At 35.4% G+C, this 22891-nt stretch overlaps 1 protein-coding gene across 2 annotated transcripts in view; it reads left to right on the top strand.

Moving 5' to 3' along the window:
- Positions 1-18356, top strand: part of CLNK (cytokine dependent hematopoietic cell linker) — a 163212-nt gene extending 144856 nt beyond the window's left edge. For both annotated transcript variants that reach the window (XM_063459874.1, XM_063459873.1), the window contains exons 11-12: positions 16937-17092; positions 18136-18356. In XM_063459874.1, the coding sequence (XP_063315944.1) occupies positions 16937-17092; positions 18136-18288 (309 nt within the window). In that variant the 3' untranslated portion in view covers positions 18289-18356. The remainder of the gene's footprint in view (positions 1-16936; positions 17093-18135) is intronic.
- Positions 18357-22891: the final 4535 nt, after the last annotated feature.

The raw sequence follows: 22891 nt of genomic DNA, 5'->3' as shown, positions 1-22891 counted from the left end.
GCAGGAATGTCCACCAGAGCTGTTGCCCATTATTAAATGTTAATTTCTCTACCATAAGCAGTCCCCAAAGGCGTTTCAAAGAATTTGGAAAGTACATCCAACCGGCCTCACAGCCGCAGGTCACGTGTAATTCTCTGCCTGAGGAGGTGATTTTATCAGAGTCTGAACAGCAAGTGGATGACTTTTTACAAAAAATAAAATTCATGGCTATCATTTTTAACATGTGGGGTAACAGGTTCTTGATCTAAGGTGAGACCTGACTGCCATTCTGGTGTTGAAGAATTTTTTTTATAAGGTCACTTATAACACCGCATAGCACACCAGCTACAGAGACTTTATACAGTATCTCACAAAAGTCAGTACACCCCTCACATTTTTTGTAAATATTTTATTAGATCTTTTTATGTGACAACACTGAAGAAACGACACTCTGCTACAATGTAAAGTAGTAAGTGTACAGTCTGTATAACAGTGCAAATTTGCTGTCCCCTCAAAATACCTCAACACACAGCCATTAATGTCTATATAAAAATATGTAATTCTCAAAAATATGTAACATCTGCACTTATGTCGCTTTAACCCCTGTATCACAACTCAATTTTGAATTCTATGTGTCGTCTTTGCTGAGAAATGCTTCAGACTTGAGAAAGGGAGGTTCTCCCGAAAGCTTGTCATTAAAAAATTATTTTAGTCCAATAAAAAAGGTATTACATGATATGAATTTTATCTGTTTTTTACATCTACATCACTGGACTAATACGGTTACAATCTCTATCTGTAATTCTCAATATATTTATATATTATATAGAATTATATTATTTTATTAAGTATATATTAGGTGACCTGCCTGACAACTGAGACAGAAATTTCTGATAGGTTTTGATTTGCAAGCTCTATATTTGACCCTGTAACTTTCCAAAACCTCAAAACCCTGTACATAGGTGATACAGTTGTACTCTGGAGACTTCACTGAACATAATATGAGTGTTTTAACCCCTTCAGGACGGAGTCAATAGTGCACGTTCTGATCAAAACAAAACGTAAACAAAAACTGGAATTTGCGCTATATGTCTGTTCACCCGTAGTTCCCCTCTTTCATATTATATGCACCCACACTTATTATATATCATTTTGTTCAGGAGAAACAGGGCTTTAATTTACCATTAACTATTCATATATGGAATATAATTTATTATGAATAAAATAAAAAAAACTGTGAGAAATTTATTTATTTTTTAAAAATGTGTAGTTCCGCCTCACATTTTAGCTGTAAATGTCATAATACTGTTAGGTTTTACTGCAACAAAATGCACATATTTGTAATCAGCGATGTCTCACGAGTACAACAGTACCCCCCATTAACAGGTTTTATGTTGTTTTGGAAAGTTACAGGGTCAAATATAGAACGTTCCATTTTCAAATTGAAATTTGCCAGATTAGTAATGTTACCTTTGAGACGGTGTGGTAGCCCAGGAATGAGAATTACCCCCATAATGGCATACCATTTGAAAAAGTAGACAAGCCAAGGTATTGAAAGTGGGGTATGTTTAGTCTTTGTTAGTAGCCACTTAGTCACAAACACTGGCCAAAGTTAGCGTTCATATTTGTTTTTGTGTGAAAAAAGCAAAAAACGAATATTTGGCCAGTGTTTGTGACTAAGTGGCTACTAAGAAAGACTGGACATACCCCACTTGCAATACCTCGGGTTGTCTACTTTTGCAAATGGTATGCCATCATGGGGGTAATTCTCATTCCTGGGCTACCATACGCTCTCAAAGGCAACATAACCAATCTAGCAAATTTCAATGTGAAAAAAATGAAACGCAAGCCTTATATGTGACTCTCTAACTTTCCAAAACACCATAAAACCTGTACATGGGGGGTACTGTTATTCTCGGGAGACTTCACTAAACACAAATATTAGTGTTTTAAAACGGTAAAACATATTACAACAATAATATAGTCCATAAAAGTGCCGTTTGTTTTTGTTAAAAATGCAAAAAACGTCACTTTTACTTAAAATATCATCGTTGTAATATAATTTACCAGTTTGAAACACTAATATTTGAGTTCAGCGAAGTCTCCCGAGTAAAACAGTACCCCCTATGTACAGGTTTTATGGTGTCGTGGAGTATTACAGGGTCAAATATAGTGCTTGCAAATTAAATTCTCTGCACTTTCTCCCTGTGTTGTCAGGCATGTCAATCAAATTTTAATTAATCAAATCACATAATTATGTTAAAAGATTATTTAAATATACATGTAGAATTTTAATATATATACATATATATGTATTTAAATTCTACGTGTATACTAATGTAATTTTTTATGTAATTATATGTATTTATCTATATATATATATTTGCGGTTATTTGTATTTTATATATAGATAGATATATATAGAATGCCATTCTAAGTGTATTTTGTTACCAATATATATATATTAATAACAAAATACAGTTAGAATGAAATTACATATGAATATATAATTTATATTAAATTTTGTTTCAATATTTTATTTATTTATTTTATTATTTTATTTATTTATTATTTTAATTATACATATATATATATAATATATATATGTACATCTATTATATATATAATATATATACATATTATATATATGTAACATCATTCTAAGTGTATTTTAATGCTAATATATATACTTATATTAGTATTAAAATACACTTTGTATGACGTTACATATATATAATATGTATATATATTATATATATAATATATATACATATTATATATATATAAAAATATTTTCAATTTATTTTTTAACATGTTTAATTTCTTTTTTTATACTTTCTTACCAGCAGGGGGACTGTCTGATATTTTAGACAGTCCCCCTGCAGGCAGATCCATAGCCAGCTATAGGGGGCCATGTGATCGCTCTTTGAGAGCGATCACATGGCCCCCGGGGGCCTCATTTGCCGTGGGAGGGCTGCCTGGGCTGTCAGGCAGCCCCCCAGAAGAGGATCGCGGCGGAGGTAAGTATAACTTACCTCCTGGGGCTCAAAGCCGTTACGGCGTTCCATGCCGCCGCAACGGCTTTAAATCCCATTATAATGATGACGGCATGGAACGCCGTAACGGCGTTAACGGGTTAAAACAGTAAAGTGTATTACGATAATTATATTTGTGTGGGCAAACCAGCAAACCAATCTGGCAAATTTCAAAGTGTAAAAACTGAAATGGGCAAGCTCTTTATTTGACCATGTAACTTTCCAAAACTCCAAGAAATCTGCACATGATGTGGCATAGTTGAACATGTGGGACATCACAGCATACAAATATGTGTGTTTTATTGCAGTAAAAACAGTATTATGACATCCACAGATAAAATGCCACGCAGAACAAATTGTATTAATTTCTCACACTTGATTGTATTCATTTTAAATTATGTTTCATAAATAAGTGACTTTTTTTTTGCATTTTTCACACACAAACAGCACTTTTACTGATGATATAATTGTTGAGATACATTTTCCAGTTTTGAAACACTAATATTTGTGTTCAGCAAAGTCTCCTGAGTAGAACAGGACCCCCCATGTACAGGTTTTATAGCGTTTTTGAAAGTTACAGAGTCAAATATATGGGACAAATATTTTTACATTGAAAATGGCCAGGTTGGTTACGTTGCCTTTGAGAGCGTATAGTAGCCCAGGAATGAGAATTACCCCCATGATGGCATACCATTTGCAAAAGAAGACAACCCAAGGTATTGCAAATGGGGTAAGTCCAGTCTTTTTTAGTAATCACTTAGTCACAAACACTGGCCAAAATTAGCGTTCAATTTAGTTTTTTACTTTTTTCACACACAAACAAATATGAACGCTAACTTTGGCCAGTGTTTGCGACTAAGTGGCTACTAAAAAAGTCTGGACATACCCCATATTGAATACCCTGGGTTGTCTACTTTTAAAAAAATATGTACATGTGGGGTGTTATTCAGAGATTTATTACAGATAATAGTGTTACAATGTCACTATTGATACATTTTAAAAATGTATGTTTTGAAACCGCAATATCCTACTTGTACTTATAGCCCTATAACATGCAAAAAAATAGCAAAAAGCATGTAAACACTGGGTATTTTTGAACTCAGGACAACATTTTGAATCTATTTAGCAGTTTTTTTCATTCGCTTTTGTAGATGAGTAAAAGATTTTTCACATAAAATTCAAAAAACGTGTATTTTTTTCAATTTTTTATCATATTTTTCATTTTTTTAAAATTAAATTACATGAGATTATATAAATAATGGTATGTAAAGAAAGCACCTTTTGTCCTGAAAAAAACAATATATAATTTGTATGGGAACAGTAAATGAAAGAGCGGAAAATTACAGCTAAACACAAACACCACAAAAGTGTCAAAAAGATGCCTGGTCGCAAATGTACAACATCGCAAAAAAAGTCCGGTCCTTAACCCCTTAAAGGACCACTCTAGGCACCCAGACCACTTCAGCTTAATGAAGTGGTATGGGTGCCAGGTCCAGCTAGGGTTAACTAATTTTTTTTATAAACATAGCAGTTTCAGAGAAACTGCTATGTTTATCAATTAGTTAAGCCTTCCCCTTTTTCCTCTAGTGGCTGTCTCACTGACAGCCGCTAGAGGCGCTTGCGTGATTCTCACTGTGAAAATCACAGTGAGAGCACGCAAGCGTCCATAGGAAAGCATTATGAATGCTTTCCTATGCGACCGGCTGAATGCGCGCGCAGCTCTTGCCGCGCGTGCGCATTCAGCCGACGGGGAGGAACGGAGGCGGAGAGGAGGAGGAGAGCTCTCCGCCCAGCGCAGGAAAAAGGTAAGTTTTAACCCTTTTCCCCTTTCCAGAGCCGGGCGGGAGGGGGTCCCTGAGGGTGGGGGCACCCTCAGGGCACTCTAGTGCCAGGAAAACGAGTATGCTTTCCTGGCACTAGAGTGGTCCTTTAACCCCTTAACACCGCAGCCAAATGTACAAGTTGTGAACGAAACAAAACGTAAACAAAACCTGGCATTTGCGCTATATGTCTGTCCAACCGTAATTCACCTCTTTCATATTAAATGCACCCCCCCTTATTATATATCATTTTATTCAGGGGAAACAGGGCTTTCATTTAATATCAAATATTTGGCTATGAAACATAATTTAATATGAAAAAAATGGGAGAAAATAAGATTTTTTTTTATTTTTTTCGTTCTTCATGACATTTTAACTGTCAATGTCATAATACTGTTTGCTTTTACTGCAATAAAATACACATATTTGTATTCAGCAAAGTCTCACGTGTAAAACAGTACCCCCTATGTACAGGTTTTATGGTGTTTTGGGAAGTTACAGGGTCAAATATAGCGTGTTACATTTGAAATTGAAATTCGCCAGATTGGTTACGTTGCCTTTGAGACTGTATAGTAGCCCAGGAAATAAATTTACACCCATAATGGCATACCATTTGCAATAGTAGACGATCCAAGGTATTGCAAATAAGCGATGTCCAGTCTTTTTTAGTAGCCATTTGGTCACAAACACTGGCCAAAGTTAGCGTTTGTATTTGTTTGTGTGTGAAAAATGCAAAAAACGCCAATTTTGGCCAGTGTTTGTGACTAAGTGGCTACTAAAAAAGACTGGACATACCCCATTTGCAATACCTTTGGTTGTCTACTATTGCAAATGGTATGCCATCATAGGGGTAATTTTCATTCTTGGGCTACCATAGGGTCATAAAGGCAACGTAAGCAATCTGGCGAATTTTAATGTGAAAAAAATTAAACACAAGCCTTATATTTGACGCTGTAATTTTTGAAAACACCATAAAACCTGTACATGAGGGGTACTGTTGTACTCAGGAGACTTCGCTGAACACAAATATTTGTGTTTCAAAACAGTAAAAAGTATTGCAGCAATAATATCGTCCCTGTAAGTGCTGTTTGTGCGTGAAAAATGCAAAAAACGTCACTTTTACTGGCGATATCATGGTTGTAATACATTTTACTGTTTTGAAACACTAATATTTGTGTTCAGCGAAGTCTCCCGAGTAAAACAGTACCCCCCATGTACAGGTTTTATGGTGTCTTGGAAAGTTATAGGGTTAAATATAGTGCTAGCAAATTAAATTCCCTATACTTTCGGCATGGGTGGTCAGGCAGGTCCCGCTAATTGTAATTAATTAGGATACCTAATTATGTAAAATTATTACATAAATATATGTGTAGAATTAATATATGTATATATATACATATGTGTATATATACGTATATATATATATATATTTTTTTTTTATATTTTTATTTATATATAGGTATATATATAGTGATATATACGTATATATTTATGTATATAGATATATATATTATTTCGTTATAAGTGTATTTTGATATAAATATATATATATTAATATCAGAATACAGTTAGAACGAAATAAAACACATCTATATATTTTTTAATATTTTATTTTTAATTATTTTTTTTATTTAATTTTTTTACGTATTTACATATTAATTTTTTTTATATTATTTATAAATATATATATAACAATAATTATATATATATATATTTAATCAGTATCAGTCTACGTGTAATTTGATATTAATATATATATATAATTATATATATATTAATATTAAAATACACCTAGACGGTGTATGTGTGTGTATGTATATGTGTATATATATACTTAGATCATATATATATAATATATATATATGATCTAAGTATATAATTTTTTTTTTTTTACACTGTTTTAAACATTTTTTATTTGATTTTCAGCCAGCAGGGGGACCAACTGTCATTACAGTTGGTCCCCCTGCTGGCAATGCAGCAGGCAGCTATACCGGCCATGTGATTGTGAGGTCCTCGCAAGGACCTCACTCTCACATGGCCGGGAGGGCTCCTGGAGGGCGGACGTGCCGCGGGGGGCTCCCTGGGAGTCCCCCGAACCGCGATCGCCGGCGTGGGACCGCCAGCGACCGGGTAAGTTACTAAAAAACGGAGGGCGTACTATTACGTCCGGCGGCGTTTAGAGCCGCTTTTAAAAGGACGTAATAGTACGCCCTCCGGACTTAAGGGGTTAAGGACAGAGCTTCAGAAGCTTGTCTTTCACTTAATGACAACGGTATTTTTTGCTTTTTGCGTTCAACTGCAATTTGCATTTTACTAATTTATTGCACCGACACATATTATATACCGTTTTTTAAAGGACAGAAAGGGCTTTAATTTGATGTAACACACATATATATAAATGCTAATTTATTATAAAAAAAATACAGAAATATGCAAAAAAATTTTTGTGTGTTTTTTTTACAGTTTTTGCAATAATAATGTGTACATAATTAGTGCAGGTTAAGGAAAGTAATTAAAAATAAATTCATTTAGTTGTTCTGAATTACAGAATATATAATGTGTCTGGGATTTTAAGTTTTTTTTGGTAGTTACAGGTCACAAAGCACAAGGAGTAAAATAAACTTTTTATGTGGAGCGATTTTAGAATTTGGTATGTTTGTCTTGTAAGCCTAATAGCCATAAAAGAAAACAAAATTGGCACACAAAAGTATATATTTATATAAAGTAGACACCACAGGCTATTTACCTAAGGTTGTTTTGACACTTTCTACGTAGCCATTTTACCGCCAACCTCTGCTAAATATTGGAGTAAAATTGTGTTTTTGGGGGGTTTTCGCACACAAACTTATAACAAAGAACTTCTCATGTGTATTTTGTAAAGTTGGTGTGTGCTATTCCTGTACAAAGTTTTATTATGTGCTCAGTTACTTCTGCTGAGTACAACGGTACCCCCATTGTATGTCTTTGGCACTATTTCGTGAAGCTACAGTGCCATATAGGAGACCTGTCCTTTTCAGTATTCACAGTAGAATTTTGAGAGACGGATTTAATGAGCCTATGCTTCCATTTGGGGTATTATAGTAGTTTGACTGTTCAAAAAAACCCCACAAAGGCCTACCATTTGTAAAAGTAGACACTCCAGGGTATCTCATAAGGTGCATATTGTGCCTTAACATGCCCCCATTTCTTTACCATTACATGCCAAAGTATGTGGTAAAAAATAATTTTGTGCATATTTTACATACGGATTTCATTTTTGCTGGGCATTTTGTATATTTCATGTGTGCCACTAAGTTCAAACCCCCCAAATTATGCTCAGCTAAGTCTTCTGAGTAAAAGGACACCCCCATTGTATGTCTATGGCACTATTTCGTGAAGCTACAGTGCCATACAGGAGACCTGTCCTTTTCAGTATTCACAGTAGAATTTTGAGAGACGGATTTAATGAGCCTATGCTTCCATTTGGGGTATTATAACAGTTTGAGTGTTCAAAAACACCCCACAAAGGCCTACCATTTGTAAAAGAAGACACTCCAGGGTATCTCATAAGGTGCATATTGTGCCTTAACATGCCCCCATTGTTTTACCATTACATGCCAAAGTATGTGGTAAAAAATAATTTTGTGCATTTTTTACATACGGATTGCATTTTTGCTGGACATTTTGTATATTTCATGTGTGCCACTAAGTTAAAACCCCCAAATTATGCTCAGCTAAGTCTTCTGAGTAAAAGGACACCCCCATTGTATGTCTTTGGCACTATTTTGTGAAGCTACAGTGCCATATAGGAGACCAAGCCATATCAGTTTTGACCGAACTTTGAATTTTGACGCCAGGCCTATGTGCAATTTCCAAGCATCTTTGCAGGTTTTAAATTCAAACTACCCCACAAATGCCTACCATTTCTTAAAGTAGACACCCCAGGGTATTTCAAAAGGCATATTTTGAACCTTCGCATGGGATCATTTTTCCGCTAGCGTGTACCAGGTGTAGTGGTTATAAGCGTTTTTTTCTGCCTTTTTGACACACAAAGTGAGTTTGCACAGTATATTTTGCAAACCATATGTGTACTACCACTGTATAATACTTCATATTTTGCTCAGCTATGTCTGCTGAGTACAAAAATACCCCCGTATGTACCTTTGCCAGGTATATGTGGACATCGGAGGGGCACATTTGGGACACAGCCATTCCATTTTTTTTCAAATTTTGAATTTTTACGCTGTGCCCATGTCCCATTTTAGAGTATTTTACCAGGCTATATAATCCAAATACCCCATAAAGCCATACCATTTCTTAAAGAAGACATCCCAGGGTATTTCAAAAGGCATATTTTGAACCTTAGCGTGGGATCATTTTTCCGCTAGCTTGTACCAGGTGTAGTGGTAATAAGCGTTTTTTCTGCCTTTTTGACACACAAAGTGAGTTTGCACAGTATATTTTGCAAACCTTATGTGTACTACCACTGTATAATACTTCATATGTTGCTCAGCTATGTCTGCTGAGTACAAAAATACCCCCGTATGTACCTTTGCCAGGTATATGTGGACATCGGAGGGGCACATTTGGGACACAGCCATTCCATTTTTTTTCAAACTTTACATTTTTACGCTGTGCCCATGTCCCATTTTAGAGTATTTTACCAGGCTATATAAACCAAATACCCCATAAAGCCATACCATTTCTTAAAGAAGACATCCCAGGGTGTTTCAAAAGGCATATTTTGAACCTTAGCGTGGGATCATTTTTCCGCTAGCTTGTACCAGGTGTAGTGGTAATGAGCGTTATTAAATGTATTTTTTTACTTTTTAAAACTTTTTTTACTTTTTAAAACTATTTTTTAAACTATTTTTTAAACTTTTGTTTTGATTATTCATTTTTTGAAAGTTTCCTAAACTTTCGTAAAACTTTTTTTTAAGCTTTTTTTTTTACGTTAACCCCTAACTAGCAATAAGCAGCACTAACACCCCATTTTCCCATAACTCCCACCCACCCCAGCTAGCAAAATATTTAATTATACAATATTTAAATTAGTTAGTTAAATAATTTTAACCCCTGAGGGTTAAAAAATAAATAAAAGTTAATCGTCAGGGGTTAAAAAAAAAAATTATAACAGTATAATACTGTGATCTGTATTTTGATCACTGTAGGCAGTGATCGACTGGCAGGGAAGGGGTTAATTTTTATTTGGACTGGGTAAAGGGTTTATTTTTTTTAATTTTTTACTTAAACGTTATTAAAACTTTTTTTAACTTAATTTTGTAACTTTTTAAAGCTTATTTTTAAACTTTTTTTAACGTTAACCCCTAGTTAGCGTAATACTAAATCCCCCAATTCCCCACTAACTTCCACCCTCCCCAGCTAGCTAAATTTATAATTTTAAAATATTTAAATTAATTAATAAAATAAATTGAACCCCTGAGGGTTAAAAAAAAAAGAATTAACCCTCAGGGGTTAAAAAAAAAATCAGATCTTAGTAAAATGTAATCCCTGCCAATTGATCACTGTAGTCAGTGATCAATTGGCAGGGAAGGGGTTAATTTTTTATTAAAATGGGTAAAGGGGGGGTAAAGGGGGGTGGGATTTTAATTTTACTATTTTTTTTTTTCCACCAGGGGGCAGGATCACTGAAGATCCGTCTCCCTGCACTTCACACAGAACCAGGAAGTGCAGGGAGGCGGAGGTGAGTATAGAGAGCACATGTGCCCGCTCAGACATGCTGTCAGAGCGGGCACATGTACTGGGGCAGCCCGATCCGGTGCTCCCGGTCTGCCTCTAATGCAGAGGCAGACCGGAGCACCATTAACCCCACGATCGCCGCGATTGCGGCGATCTGGGGTTAATTTTAACGGGTGACGGACGAGGTCCGTCACTCGTCATTAACGCATTCCCCTGAGTGACGGACCTCGTCCGTCACTCGTCGTTAAGGGGTTAAGGGGTTAAAGGGACACTATAGTCACTTGAACAACTTCAGCTTAATTAGGTTGTTCAGGTGAGAACTATAGCTCCCTGCAGCCTTTCTCATGTAAACACTGTATTTTCTGAGAAAATACAGTGTTTACATTGAAAGCTAGGAACACCTCCAGTTGCAGTCACTCAGAGTGAACCAGAGGGACTTCGGATAGTTGATGGAGGCATAATATGCCTCCATCCACTCAGATCTGCTGTGTACGAGCATCCTGTGATTCAGTATTTCCTCCCACTGCATGCAGACACTGAACTTTCCTCATAGAGATTCATTGATTCAATTCATCTCTATGAGGAGATGCTGATTGGCGAGGGCTGTGTTTGAATCATGCTGGCTCTGCCCCTGATCTGCCTCTTTGTCAGTCTCAGCCAATCCTATGGGGTAGCTGTGATTGGATCAGGCTACCACATGTCAGCAGACTGCTTGTTTTTCTGAGTCTAACAGCATGCAGATTTACAGCTTCAGGCTTGAATACAGTAAGATTTTTACTATATTTATGGAGGCATGATGGGCCGAGGGTGGAGGGTTGGTGGTGTTAACACTATATGGTCAGGAATACATGTTTGTTTTCCTGACCCTATAGTAATCCTTTAACCTGAGGATTTTCCTTATTGGCTTCATAACCTGCTATACTCACCAACCTGCTCCAAACTTACCTGTACAATTCTACATTCCTGCCTGTTCTACAAACCTGCAGCAAACCAGCCTGAACTCCCTATATTCCTGCTGAACATCCAACGTGCTTAAATCAACACTGAACTTTAATTTACTTTGCATCTATCACAAATGACCTACTACTAATATATAACCTCCTATCCAAAAAGACTGAACAACTACAACACTATTTAAGTATTCATATTATATCTGTCTAATTCTCTTTAGTTATTTCTTTATATCCTGTTCTTGGGCATATTGCCTAACTCCTGTTTCCTATTATCCCTATATTTGGTACCTATAATCTCTCTTATAGGCTTATATTCAATTATCCTATCTATAACTTCTTTTATAGGTTTACCTTATTTCCACTTTGGGCTTGTTGTCTAAATTCTTTATTTCTTAGGCTACTTAATTCCCTGTATATTTAGACGTTCTGTTCACTATCTTTAATTCCTATAACTACAATAATAGGATATCCTTTTCTTACAAGAATGTCTAAGATAAAAAATAAAGACCCTGAAATCAACCCCAGTTTCAGTCTCATCCCTGACCTGCACAAGATCATGACACATACACACTCACTGGCAAATACACGTACACTCTCAGTGACAAGCACACATACACACACACTCAATGACAAACACACAAACAAACTACTTAACAGACACACACAGACAAGAATCGGCATTCTGTATTACATGTATGCATCCTTTGTATATGTGTTCTAGATAATATCCAATTTAGAAAAAGGTGGAAGATTAAGGGTAACACTCTTTCTGGGGGTAATCCAGGTAACTGGAGAAGTTTATATAAGGAGACAAGAATTAAGTGCCCTTATTACAATAAAACTTAACTTTTATTGTTTTCAATGCAAATAAATAAATAAAAAAGGAAAGTATTCAATTATAGTGGTACATAAGTGCTCAAGGTGAAGATAAGGAACAAAGTCTATATACAATTGGTTAAGTTATTCTGTCCAGTGTCTACGTTTCACTGGCAGATCAGTTAAAAACAGTGTATCGATATGCCCTTGATAACGTTGTCTGGGTTGTGGTAACAGTTATTTTTAATCCTAATGTAAAATCATGCTTAGGTTAAATGTTTAAATCTGTGTTCATTCGGTAAACTGTATTGTCTAACCATGTATCTATATACTCTTAATATGGTTTCCTAGGTTGTGGTAACCAAGTTCTTGATTGTTTGTGGTAATACACTGTTATGCCTAGATTGTTTGATAATACATTTAAGTCTGTGCTTGTTTAATAAGCAAAAAAAAATATGATACCGCACTCTTGTATATTTGATACAAATGTATTATACTGAGCAAATGCTTCAACAAAAGGCTAATTTTTATTCAATATATCATGTCTCGAGATGAATAATCTCTTAAAACTATGTAATTCCTACAATAAATCAAATACATCCCATTCCACCATAACCACCGTAGTTATTATAAATACACTAAACATGAAATAAATATACCTCAATATAATCCGACAATGTCAGTAGTACTAGTGCTTATTAGCACCGTTTAGTAGAGGACCCTCTATTCACTCCAAAAATATTATTACTGGTAATGGGAATAAACATAAGTCCGTCCGAAGAGAAACAGAAAAAAATGAATGAAAAAATAAAAAAAATATTGCAAAAAAAATGAAAAAATATAAAAATTGAAAAAAGAAAAAATTTACAGTCCCAGTGTGTACACACCAATTGTCAATGGTATATGTCCCATTAGAATAATATATGGTTAGATCTCACCAATATTCTAGCTGATGTCTGTGTTGTGGAGGATAAGGTAATAAGAGACTGTAGTTATTCCAGGTCTGTGAAAGTAGAAGAAATACTCCTTAAGTGCTTCCTGGCGAGTCCACCTGTATCCACTGGTTGAAATAGAGGGTCTCCTTAGCCGTCGGTGGGGTGCATAGCATAGGGGGTCCTCTACTAAACAGTGCTAATAAGCACTAGTACTACTGACATTGTCGGATTATATTGGGGTATATTTATTTCATGTTTAGTGTATTTATAATAACTACAGTGGTTGTGGTGGAATGGGATGTATATGATTTATTGTAGGATTACATTGTTTTAAGAGATTATTCATCTCGAGACATGATATATTGAATAAAAATTTGCCTTTTTTTGAAGCATTTGCTCAGTATAATACATTTGTATCAAATATACAAGAGTGTGGTATCAAATGTTTTTGTGTATATAACTTTGAGGTACCAAGAGTGGGCTACCTAGATATCCAGCACCTATTTGGATGGAAGAGTGCCTGTACATATTCTTTATTTGCTTGTTTAATAAGGTCTGCTGTCAGTTTTTCTTGTACGTATTTGCTAATTTCAGAGAAAGTATATTTTACACATCAAAGACCTATAGTGTATAGAGAAGGATTATATGAGAAGAAATAGACTTAGCCCAGACATAGCCTATCAAGTTATTGCCTTTATTGTATTGCCATATCCCTCTGGGGATCGACAGTGTGCTGGGATAAAATGGTGCTATAACTGTGTCTGCAGGGCAACTATACTTACTATATCGAATAGGTCCTAAAGAATGACCAGACTGGACTATTAATCAGATCTCCTGCAGTACAGATTAATGTCAAGGGGAGGAAAACTGCCTGCTGGTGTTTTTGACTGATCAGCCAGTGAAACGTAGACACTGGACAGGATAACTTAACCAATTGTATATAGACTTTGTTCCTAATCTTCACTTTGAGCACTTATGCACCACTATAATTGAATACTTTCCCTTTTCATTTATTTATTTGCATTGAAAACAATAAAAGCTACGTTTTATCGTAATTAGGGCACCTAATTCTTGTCCACTGTTGTACTAGATAAGAACAAAATGTTCTCCACAACAAAACAATGCTGCATAGTCCTTAACCCCTTAACACCGCAGCCAAATGTACAAGTTGTGAACGAAACAAAATGTAAACAAAACCTGGCATTTGCGCTATATGTCTGTCAAACCGTAATTCACCTCTTTCATATTAAATGCACCCCCCCTTATTATATATCATTTTATTCAGGGGAAACAGGGCTTTCATTTAATATCAAATATTTAGCTATGAAACATAATTTAATATGAAAAACATGGGAGAAAATAAGATTTTTTTTTATTTTTTTTAGTTCTACATGACATTTTAACTGTCAATGTCATAATACTGTTTGCTTTAACTGCAATAAAATACACATATTTGTATTCAGCAAAGTCTCACGTGTAAAACAGTACCCCCTATGTACAGGTTTTATGGTGTTTTGGGAAGTTACAGGGTCAAATATAGCGTGTTACATTTGAAATTGAAATTTGTCAGATTGGTTACGTTGCCTTTGAGACTGTATAGTAGCCCAGGAAATAAATTTACACCCATAATGGCATACCATTTGCAATAGTAGACGACCCAAGGTATTGCAAATGGGGTATGTCCAGTCTTTTTTAGTAGCCATTTGGTCACAAACACTGGCCAAAGTTAGCGTTAGTATTTGTTTGTGTGTGAAAAATGCAAAAAACGCCAATTTTGGCCAGTGTTTGTGACCAAATGGCTACTAAAAAAGACTGGACATACCCCATTTGCAATACCTTGGGTTGTCTACTATTGCAAATAGTATGTCATCATAGGGGTAATCTTCATTCTTGGGCTACCATAGGGTCATAAAGGCAACGTAAGCAATCTGGCGAATTTTAATGTGAAAAAAATGAAACACAAGCCTTATATTTGACGCTGTAATTTTTGAAAACACCATAAAACCTGTACATGAGGGGTATTGTTGTACTCGGGAGACTTCGCTGAACACAAATATTTGTGTTTCAAAACAGTAAAAAGTATTGCAGCAGTAATATCGTCCGTGTAAGTGCTGTTTGTGCGTGAAAAATGCAAAAAACGTCACTTTTACTGGCGATATCATCGTTGTAATACATTTTACTGTTTTGAAACACTAATATTTGTGTTCAGCGAAGTCTCCCAAGTAAAACAGTACCCCCCATGTACAGGTTTTATGGTGTCTTGGAAAGTTATAGGGTTAAATATAGTGCTAGCAAATTAAATTCCTTATACTTTCGGCATGGGTTGTCAGGCAGGTCCCGCTAATTGTCATTAATTAGGATACCTAATTATGTAAAATTATTACATAAATATATGTGTAGAATTAATATATGTATATATATATACATATGTGTATATATACGTATATATATATATATATATTTTTTTTTTTTAAATATTTTTATTTATATATAGGTATATATATAGTGATATATACGTATATATTTATGTATATAGATATATATATTATTTCGTTCTACGTGTATTTTGATATAAATATATATATATTAATATCACAATACAGTTAGAACGAAATAAAACACATCTATATATTTTTTAATATTTTATTTTTAATTATTTTTTTTATTTAATTTTTTTACGTATTTACATATTTTTTTTTATATTATTTATAAATATATATATAACAATTATATATATATATATTTAATCAGTATCAGTCTACGTGTAATTTGATATTAATATATATATATAATTATATATATATTAATATTAAAATACACCTAGACGGTGTATGTGTATGTGTGTATATGTGTATATATATATACTTAGATCATATATATATAATATATATATATGATCTAAGTATATATATATATATTTTTTTTACACTTTTAACTTTATTTTATTTTATTTTCAGCCAGCAGGGGGACCAACTGTCATTACAGTTGGTCCCCCTGCTGGCAATGCCTGAGCCAGCTATACCGGCCATGTGATTGTGAGGTCCTCGCAAGGACCTCACTCTCACATGACCGGGAGGGACCGGAGGAGGCAGATCTGCCGCGGGGGGGCTCCCTGGGAGTCCCCCCAACCGCGATCGCCGGCGTGGGACCACCGGCGACCGGGTAAGTTAAAAAAAAAACGGTGGGCGTATATTTACGTCCTGCGGCGTTTAGAGCCGCTTTTAAAAGGACGTAAATATACGTCCGCCGGACTTAAGGGGTTAATTTCACACTCTCTGAGCTACCCACTGCAATCTTCCCTGTAACTCTAAAGTATAGATTTTCTGTCTTAAAAATAAACGATAAGCAACCTGGATATATGCCAGAGGCAATACAGCCTGGGTTCTCTATTATGGAGCAGCATTAGGGTTTTGCCAGAAGTGTTAATTGTTGGGAATTCAGTTGACTTTGGAAATTTTCCGATTTAGTTATTTTGGTGTAATACGTAAAAATCACTGTGAATTTACTTTGGATTGCAGACAATTTACACTTTAGTTAATAATCCTGGGAGTTTATCTGCACACACTAACATAACTGTTTTAAAGTTAAAATGTGATTTTGCTTGAGCATTCATTTCTAATTATCTATGTCATAGTTCAATGTTAAAACTAAAATGTATACCAGGTGTACATTAACAATAAACAAATATTTTTGTCTTTCACACATATAATTCTAAACAGGATGGCACATTCCTGGTGAGAGACAATGGAAATTGGACACACAATGAACCACATGTTTTATCAGTTTATTATGGAGGTAAAGTCTATAATATCAAAATACGCTACTTGGAAGAGAGTCAGCAATTCGCTCTTGGAACAGGTCTAAGAGGAAATGAAGTAAGTTGATTTACCACCAAGTTCTTTGTTTTCTTTCTTATACATAACCTAATGAAATCTATACTTACCTTACTTATATAAATGAATTTATGCATTATTATAAAAAAAGAATTACCTAGCAAGCCACAAAATAATCAGTAACAATAAGTGCTTAACCTGTATCAAGGGTGTATGGCAGCTATTCCTGTGTGTGTCAGAATTAGTACAATGACATGAAGAAGAGTAGATAGAGGTAACAGAAGCGGATATGAAGGAACAAATAGAAGTGCTTAAAATTCACCATGACACCGTTATATACACAAATACTGGTGTCAATATTTTTTTAAATACACATTGCTTTTTATTTTATTTTTAATTTTCTTCAAAACCAGTGGGTGTTCTCAGTTTGTTTTTTGGTTTGTATTCAATGTGCTGTGCAGCACCTTGGTATTTTTGGGATTGTTTACCTATGGGCAGAGTGCCACACTACCATTAAAGTTTTATATATATATATATATATATATATATCAATAGAAAAAATATACCAGCACTCCTAGGATTTTCAAATGAAGTTTTCCTTTTATTCCAAAGTACAATATCGACGTTTCAGCTCTCCCTCAGAGCTTTCATCAGGACATATATGTATATGTATATGTCCTGATGAAAGCTCTGAGGGAGAGCTGAAACGTCGATATTGTACTTTGGAATAAAAGGAAAACTTCATTTGAAAATCCTAGGAGTGCTGGTATATTTTTTCTATTGCTGTGCATGAGCTACCAGAGCACCAGGTACTTTACAAATAGTGAAGAGTGCAAGAGCTGTCTGCATTTATATATATATATATACACACACACACACACACACACACACACACACATGCATGCATACACACACACACGGACACACAAGCACACACATACATAAAGGGTTATCTCTTGTGGTATTTTCAGATCTGAGTATTAAGCAATAGAATGAGCACCACTACTGCATTAAACCCTCATCTCCAATGGAAAACATTTTAATAAGAGACTCGTTTTAATTAACATACTATTGATATTTTGCAGAAATTTTATTCTGTGGAGGAAATGATTGACTTCTACAAGACTACCCCTATAAAACTTATCGACGGAAGAGGACACAGAGATACCAGAGGCCAATACTGTTATTTGACACACCCACCCAGACTGATCAGACAGAAAGCATCTTTGTCTCTATAGCATATTTTTTTTTCTTTTATTAATATATTTTTGATTGTAAAATATAATAAACAGAGCTTACCATTTTGGTTTATGTGTTATATTCACCATCTGAACTATTAAAAAGATGTGTTATATATGGTAAAAGAGCATGATACTATATATATATATATATATATATATATATATATATATATATATATATACACACACATATATATTCATTCCTCATTTATCGACCTACCTGTTTTACGATGGCTCGCACGTATTATCCAGCGTAAGTGCGAGCCGTCGTGGGGATTCCCTGCTCTGGTGCACATGTCTATGTTTGGGGAAACTTCCCCGAACATAGACGAACGCACGAGAGCAGGGAATCCCTCTATTCTATGTTCGGGAAGATTTTCCCTTAACTCCTCACCTACCGACCAATTAATTCTACAACCGGGTCGTAGGAATGGAACCCGGTCGGTAAGTGAGGAGTGTCTGTGTATAGTAAAGAAAATAAAATCATATTACATATCTCAGTATTTCCACAATTCTGAAGGCAGGCATACAATGGAGTGTGCAAAAAGTCCACAATATAAATTAATGAAAAACTACAACTCCCAGAAACAAAAGCCAATGGCCACTATGACACATCAATACACGAGATTAATGTCCAATAATACATTCCAATATTGGAATCAGTGTAACAAGCCAAATCTGACCCTATATATATTTGATCATTTTCAGATTGTCAAATGATGTTGCATACACACTGGCATTCAAAAAGTTTGGGGTCACTCAGATTTATGTCCTTAATTTCCATGAAAACATACATCAAATGAGTTTGAATAGGAAAGATAGTAATTGACAAAGTTACAAATAATTAAAAATGAAATAATTGTGTCCTTCCAACTTTCATCAAAGAACCTCCATGCGGAGTAATTATAGCCTTGCAGATCACTGGCATTTCAGTTATCAGTTTGTTGAGTCATTTGAAGAGATTTCACTCCATGCTTTATGAAGCACCTCCTTACATACAGTCATACATTTTTACAAACATACCATACAGTCAAGTCCTTAAAAGATTGTTATACGCCTACACTGCGCTTCCATTCTGTGAGTGCAATCTTATTAGCGCATTATATGGTGTTTTAAACCAACTACACTATGTTCTTTTATGTTTATTTGTAGATTGTATTTTTTGCATTTGTATAAAGAAGAATAGAAGGTTCTTCTTACATTTCTACATTCTGGTAATTTAATTTTATATTTTTTACCACTGGAGAGCACGTGTGTTATATATATATTCCTTTTTTCCTATACCATACAGTCAAGCTGCTTCCACGAGAGCTCAATCGGATTGAGGTCTGGTGACTGTGCAGGCCAGTCCATTAAAGACAGAATACTAGTTGACTGTGTCTTACCTGAATAGTTCTTGCATAGTATAAAACTGTGCTTTGGGCTCTTGTCCTATTGTAGGAGGAAATTGGCTTCAATCAAGCACCAGCCAAAGGGTATAGCATGGCAATGCAGCATGGAGTGATAGCCTTCCTTCTTCAAGGACACTTTTACCCTGTGTAAATTCCCAACACCACAGCAACCCAAGACCATCACATTGCCTCCACCATGCTTGACAGATGGCATCAAGCACTCCTCCAGCATCCTTTCATTTTGGCTGAGTCTCACGAATGTTCTTCCTTTTGATCTGAAAACCTTAAAGATTCATCTCTCCATAACACTTTTTTTCGAATCTTTTGTCCAGTGTCTGTTCTTTTACCCATCTTAATCTTTTTTTTTTTTTTGGCCAGGCTGAGATATGGCTTTTGTTTGTTGCAACTCTGCCTAGAAGGACAGCCCAAGTCACTTCTTCACTGTTGATGTTGAGATTGGTATTTTGTGGATACTATTTATTTAAGCTACCGGTTAAGGTCATGTGACATGTGAGGTGTTTCCTTCTGAAACAAGACATGCTATCCTGTAAATTAATCTATCTGCATAATTTGGTTACATAAAAGGAAACGTAAGGGAAAGATTTATCTTGTTATGCATGGATCGCAGCACTTATCTCAAATCATGTTATTACACTCCACTCCTAGTATAAATATTATAATAATAATGATTACTTCATAGAGGAATCTAAATCACACTTTGTTTTATACCAGCCACTTTATAGAAACTGATAAGTGACTATTTGATTGGTTTTTTTTTTTAGATGCATTTTGTTTATATATGAAAATATTCAATAATTACTATTTTCAGGATCCCAGCCTGCCAACACATAACGCTCCTGGGTCTGTCACTTCACTTTGTTATTCAGAGGTTCTCCAAGAATACAGGTTTTACAGAGTTTATTCAGCCCTTGTTAGGCCTTTACATATTTTTGGTTCATTACTAAGTTTATTGTTAAGGGGCTTTATGCCTTGCTTTATACACATGCCGCATTCGCAATTCTATAATTAAGTTTACTAAGGCTTTCAGCCTTCATTCATTTTTTAGCATTCAAGGCCACATTCACAAAGTTATATGTTTAAGTTTGAGGCTTTCCACATTAATCGTTGCACGCACTTTCATTCGGCCATTTTTCACACATATTCCAAGTTAAATGTGTATCATATTCGTCTTTTATTCTACCTCATTAGTTCACAGTAGGCCAGATTGTATATCTGTGATGATATTCAGCCCTCATTCGGGTGTTTAGTAGAGTATGCTGCATTCATTCATTTATTTAGGCACATATGTTAAAAAAATAAATATATATACACTCATATACACAGAGGATAGTGGATCATGGAATAGCCTTCCAGCTGAAGTGGTAGAGGTTAACACAGTAAAGGAGTTTAAGCATGCGTGGGATAGGCATAAGGCTATCCTAACTATAAGATAGGGCCAGGGACTAATGAAAGTATTTAGAAAATTGGGCAGACTAGATGGGCCGAATGGTTCTTACCTGCCGTCACATTCTATGTTTCTGTGTTTCTATGTGTCTACATTCAGCCCTCTTTTTTTTAGCTATACTAGAAATCAAGGTACTCGTGGCCCCTTACTCAGTCACATCTGATAATTACTGATTATATTATTATTATTAGAATAATTATATTAAGCTCAGCCTTTTGGACTGCTAGTTTTTTGCCGGTGGGCAATAGTTAGTATGCCAGTATGATACTAACAATGGGGCCAGGGGGGGATTCTCATTACAAGTTCTCTCACTTTAGGTAACTTTTATGTGTCTTTCTCAATTATAGTATGACACATGCTTCAGGACAAGGAAAAGAAATATCAGGAAGAATTATTATTTTCCTATTAAACTCACTTTAGAAGCCAAGAGCAACCCAAATTATTTACACTGTGGAAGTCATCCATTGACGACTCCTCATTAACATAAGATGCCCAGTGGTGATTCACTGCGTGGATGATTTTGGAGGGTAGAGATGGATACAATATCCCCCAAAGCATTAAGCATTGCCCTGTTCTTCAAACAAGGGGTACTACTGAGAAGGCCAAGATGATAGGCCACAACTAATCTGGTTTGACTTGGTATGACTGGTATGACTTACAATGTGACCCTACTAAATGCGGTCTAGTCTCCATGACAAAGATCTAGTTAATGTGGACAGGTTCCTTGCTCAATGTTTCTGTTCTCACAGGGACATTCAGTTCCTCTTGGGTTTACTAAATTCTGTAATGCGCTTAATCCCTCAGGGTTGTTCATTATTTAAGGCTACACTGCTTCTTGTCAAGTCTTTCTCAGGACGACTGTACAGTCACTCGATCTCCAAGCTTGGCTGATTTATCCATGTGGCATGACTTACTAAATTGTAATGGACAGAGCATGTTCACTCCCCCATGGACAAACCAGTTCCTAGTCATTAGGTCTGACATGTAGTTAGAGACATGTGGTATCCCCCAAGACCATTAACCTGCATCATTTCATGTAATCTCAGATCTTTCAGGTTACCCCAGAGTGGCAGCTGCTACTACATGTAAAACTTATGGCAAGGGCAAGTGGTCTGTCACCCAGACAGAGCAGCTTGTGATATCATTAACAGGGGTCCTCATTTAAATAATCATGAGGATGGTTAGGAGATTAACCTGGCTAGCAGTTGACCATCAGTTATTTCTGGTTTGTGTTCACATCCCTGGCTGTTTTACCTCAGCAGCTGACGCTCTGTCATGTTCTCATTTTCAGGTATTATTCAAACTCCAAAATTAAAGTGCAATATATAGTGGAGCTAAGAGTATGCAGCTTGTTAACACTTGTGGAGCCCAATCACGACAATTCCACCAACTACAGACACAGCAAAACAAGAAAAAGTGAACAGCGCATAAATAGCAAATGTGGGTATTGTAATTAATCTGCTATAACCACACTTGTGATATTATGCATCATATACCATAGGTGAAGAGTGTGGAATGAAAAAACAAATATACTCTAAAATAATTTTCAAGATGATGTTCCTGGAGACATAAAAGGAATAAAAGAGAAACTCTCATAAGGCAACATAAAAGTTCTTCATAATAAAACATCTATATATTCTCCAAAAGTCACACTCACATTTTATTGAGCCTGTTGTGATAACTGTCTCAAGTACATCAGCTTAGAGTGTGATACATGTGTTTGAACCCAGATGGATATTGAGTA

Source organism: Pelobates fuscus, chromosome 6 (genome assembly GCF_036172605.1).
Source record: "Pelobates fuscus isolate aPelFus1 chromosome 6, aPelFus1.pri, whole genome shotgun sequence".
Taxonomy (NCBI): Eukaryota; Metazoa; Chordata; class Amphibia; order Anura; family Pelobatidae; genus Pelobates; species Pelobates fuscus.
Note: the sequence above shows the minus strand (reverse complement) of the source record. Positions and strands in the feature narration are given on the sequence as shown.